Here is a 3,729-nt window from a genome sequence, read left to right as displayed (position 1 = left end):
AGCGCTTCAGAAATATCTGCATACAAGTAGCAAAGGATCATTCTTGGACTATATTCGAGGGCCTAACAAGATTCATTTGACTTTAAAAGAGCCAGTCCCAAAATGACACCCACTGCAAAAGTTTAAAAATTTCTAATCATACTGTACTTCAGTAATATTCTCAATACAATAACATTTGTGACCAATGCAGAGAAGCACTGGCTTGCCTCTGATATTTGCTATACTTACTACATTTGCCACACTTAAAAACCTTCTGTATCAGGATCCTTTAAGCATTGTATGGGAAATGATGAAAGAAAGCAGTTTGCTATGTTATTATCGCGTTAGTCATTCCTAGTAATTCTCTTTAAAATGACAAGCTTTAATGATAAGCTTTTATTTGAGATGTATCAGATAATCTCTAGTGTGACTGTTTTAAAATATATTTGCAATTCTTATTTTTCAAAAATAATCACTTTCAATTCAAAGTCAAAACTGTAAGAAGTTATTCATGCTAAGTGTTACAGCTTTCTGACACGTAGGAATAGTTGATGTGGGTGAAGCATCTATCTTGATGTTTTACATCTAGCTATTAGTCAGCTAATCCTCTTCCATACGTCACTGAAAATATTTTTATTCTGTCTGACAAAAATAAAAAAAATTACCTTAACTGTGACTAAAAATGTATTGCAGGTGACACATTAATGAGACTAATGGTTCTTGCCTTTTTCTTTAAAGTTTTCACATTCTTACCTTGGGTGAACCTAGAACTAGAGAGTTTAATAATTATACAAAGGATATCCTTTTCTTTTGGAACTCTGGGGAACAAGATTACAATAAAGTATTTCAGATCATCTTTTAATGTAAATTTAAAAACAAAAGAGACAAAGTAAATGCCATAACTATATACAAAAAGTCCACTTGGGCAAAATATTTGGAATGTGTCCAATCAGTCAGAGTAAAGCATGATAAAAAGGTAAAGACCAGCAATGCTCATACAGGGTTTAGGTCTGGTAAAGAAAAATTTTGACTCATCAAGAAAAATTCAGTTAACCCAAGTACCATGAAAGAAGAAATGTTAATACTGTTTTATAGCATTTGGATTTCAAAGAGATCCTGTCAGTTTATTCCATAATTGTTAAAGAGCAGTGGCTTTCAAAAATTTTTTTCACCATAATCAGGATTCAGTAGATACTTACCTACATATACATACACATGTATCTGGAAAAGTATTTACCCTATTTTATTTCCTAAAATGGTCACAACTGATAACTTAATTTCATTCTCACTAATTGATCACAACCTGCAATTTGAAAAATACCAACAATGATAAAGAGAATTTTCTAAATATTTTCTTTGGGGACTGTTCCGGTTTGCTAATGCTGCCATTATGCAAAGTACTAGAAATGGATCGGCTTTTATAAAGGGGGTTTATTTGGTTACAGATTTACAGACCTAAGGCTATAAAAGTGTCCAAACTAAGGCATCAACAAGAGGATACCATCACTGAAGAACAGCTGATGATATCCAGAACCCTCTGTCAGCTGGGAAGGCATGTGGCTGGCATCTGCTATTCCTTTGTTCCTGGGTTGTGTTTCAAATATGGCGTTCTCCAAAATGCCTCTGGGTTTCTCTTAACTCAGCATCTCCAAATATCCTTCTCTCTGCAGCTGTAAGCATCAGCAAGCATCTCCAAAAGTCTCTCTCAGCTGCTCTGAGCTCCCTCTGTCTGAACTCTCTTATAGGACTCCAGTGATCTAATTTAGACCCACCCTGAATGGGTGGGGTAATACCTCCATGGAAGTAATTTAATCAGAGATATCAGCCACAGCTGGTGTGTCACATCCCCATGGAAACACTCAATCAAAATGTTCTACCCAACGAGATTGTATTAAAAAATCATGGTGGAAAGCGCTGGAGGACGTTCCCTGTTGAGGTGTCGTGATGTGTGGGGACTGTGTGGAGAAGGAATATCCCAATCGGGGTAATACCTGCTTGGAGAATGGATCTTTCTTACTGAACTTTACAGGCTGTGCAGTATGCAACAAGCGGGATTTTATGCTGATCACAAACAAATCCTTGAAAGAAGAAGATGGAGAAGAAATAGTTACCTGTGATCAGTTGTGTAAGAATTGTCATCATGTAGTAGCCAGGCATGAGTACACATTCAGCATCATGGATGAATTTCAGGAATATACCATGCTGTGTCTGTTATGTGGCAAAGCTGAAGATACTATCAGCATTCTCCCTGATGACCCCCGGCAGATGACTCTGTTATTCTAAGCATCCTTCTGCTGTTCTGTTGTAATTATGTCTGGTTGGTTTACAATACCAGCAAGCCTGATGGTTTGTTTTACTTAGTTTCTATTGAAAATTCTTTGCTTTTTTTTTTTCAGCTTGAACTTATCTATTCTTTGAAAGAGAAAGTAATTTAGGGGATTGCTGCTCTGTAGAGCTGGGCTCTTCTATTGATGATATTCCTAGTTCATATTAGTGCAACCAAAATCAAGTGTCTTTATTAGCTGTTTTGTGGCTTAAAAAAAAAATTCACTAGAACGAGAACCTAAAATCTTGATTTCTAATGCCATTTTCTAAGAAAAGGAACCAGGGGTTCCTGGAGAAATGGCTGATTCTAGGAGGGCAGGAATTATGCAAGATATGCCTGGAACATCTTGTAGTGCCACAAAGTAAGGAAGTGTCAAAACAAAACAAATAACAACAACAACAACAAAAACCCCACAATGATAGGAATGTATCACAGGGCTATAGGAGCCAATTGAAAGAATTTCCAATGATGAGAGCTGGGACAATTTTAACAATAGACTAAAGTACTGTTGGATTATAACCTAAAGTATAAAATAAATATGAGTCCATACTGAAACAAAAAAATGATCAAATGAATAAATAAATGGGAAGAATAGACCAATATCCCGTGCAGTAGAATTCCAAATAATTTATGTAGTACTCCACTCCTAAGGAGGTGGAACATAACTCCTCACTTCTTAAGTGTGGACTGCACACAGTGACATCCTTCCAAAGAGTACCATATGGAAAGGCAGGGAGCAAAAGAGTAACTTCATAGTGGAGAAAACTAATAAACTACCTCAGCCAGGTGATCATGGTTAAAAGCATCAATGATAAGTCATGTTGATGGTATGTACTCTTGATACGATATGAGAAGGGCACTTTATCTTTGTGGTCTTTTTCCCCAAAACCTAAAATCCCAGTCTCATCATGAGGAAAACATCAGACAAATCCCATTTGAGTGGCATTCCACAAAGTAGCTGACCAGTACTCAAAACTGTGAAGGTCATCAAAAACAAGAAAGTCTGAGAAACTGTCACAGCCAAGAAGAGCTTGAGACATGGTGACTAAATGTAATGTGGGCTCCTGTACCAGAAAAAGGACATTAAGTAAAAACTAAGGAAATCTGAATAAAGTATGGATTTTAGTTAATAAAAATAAATAAATAGAATGATTTGAACTGCTCCAAAGGGATCTTAGAATAGTTGAAAGAGCACTGGTTTGGGGTTCATAAACCCTGGCATTAGTCTTCTGCCATTTGGACTTCAGTGTCCCAGTTCTGTAAACCTGGGCTTATAAAAATTGATCTACTTCCTTCACAGTCTTGTTAGGAGATCCAAGTGAATTAACAAGAAAGCATATAAAGTTCTGGATTCAATGAGGTGGCTTCAGTTAGTTCTCATTCTGAGACCAAAACTTAGAGGGTCAGATCGGAAACACAACTGT

The 3,729-nt window shown here is 36.6% G+C and overlaps 1 protein-coding gene across 1 annotated transcript; it reads left to right on the top strand.

Moving 5' to 3' along the window:
* The first annotated feature begins 1,923 nt into the window (after positions 1–1,923).
* On the top strand, positions 1,924–2,262 carry LOC119514373 (protein Churchill-like). The gene has a single exon (XM_037810108.1). The coding sequence runs from the start codon at positions 1,924–1,926 to the stop codon at positions 2,260–2,262; it is 339 nt and encodes a 112-aa protein (XP_037666036.1).
* The last annotated feature ends 1,467 nt before the right edge of the window (positions 2,263–3,729 follow it).

This window comes from Choloepus didactylus, chromosome 18 (genome assembly GCF_015220235.1).
Source record: "Choloepus didactylus isolate mChoDid1 chromosome 18, mChoDid1.pri, whole genome shotgun sequence".
Taxonomy (NCBI): Eukaryota; Metazoa; Chordata; class Mammalia; order Pilosa; family Megalonychidae; genus Choloepus; species Choloepus didactylus.
The sequence above is the reverse complement of the archived record's forward strand: the minus strand, read 5'-3'. Positions and strand labels throughout refer to the sequence as shown.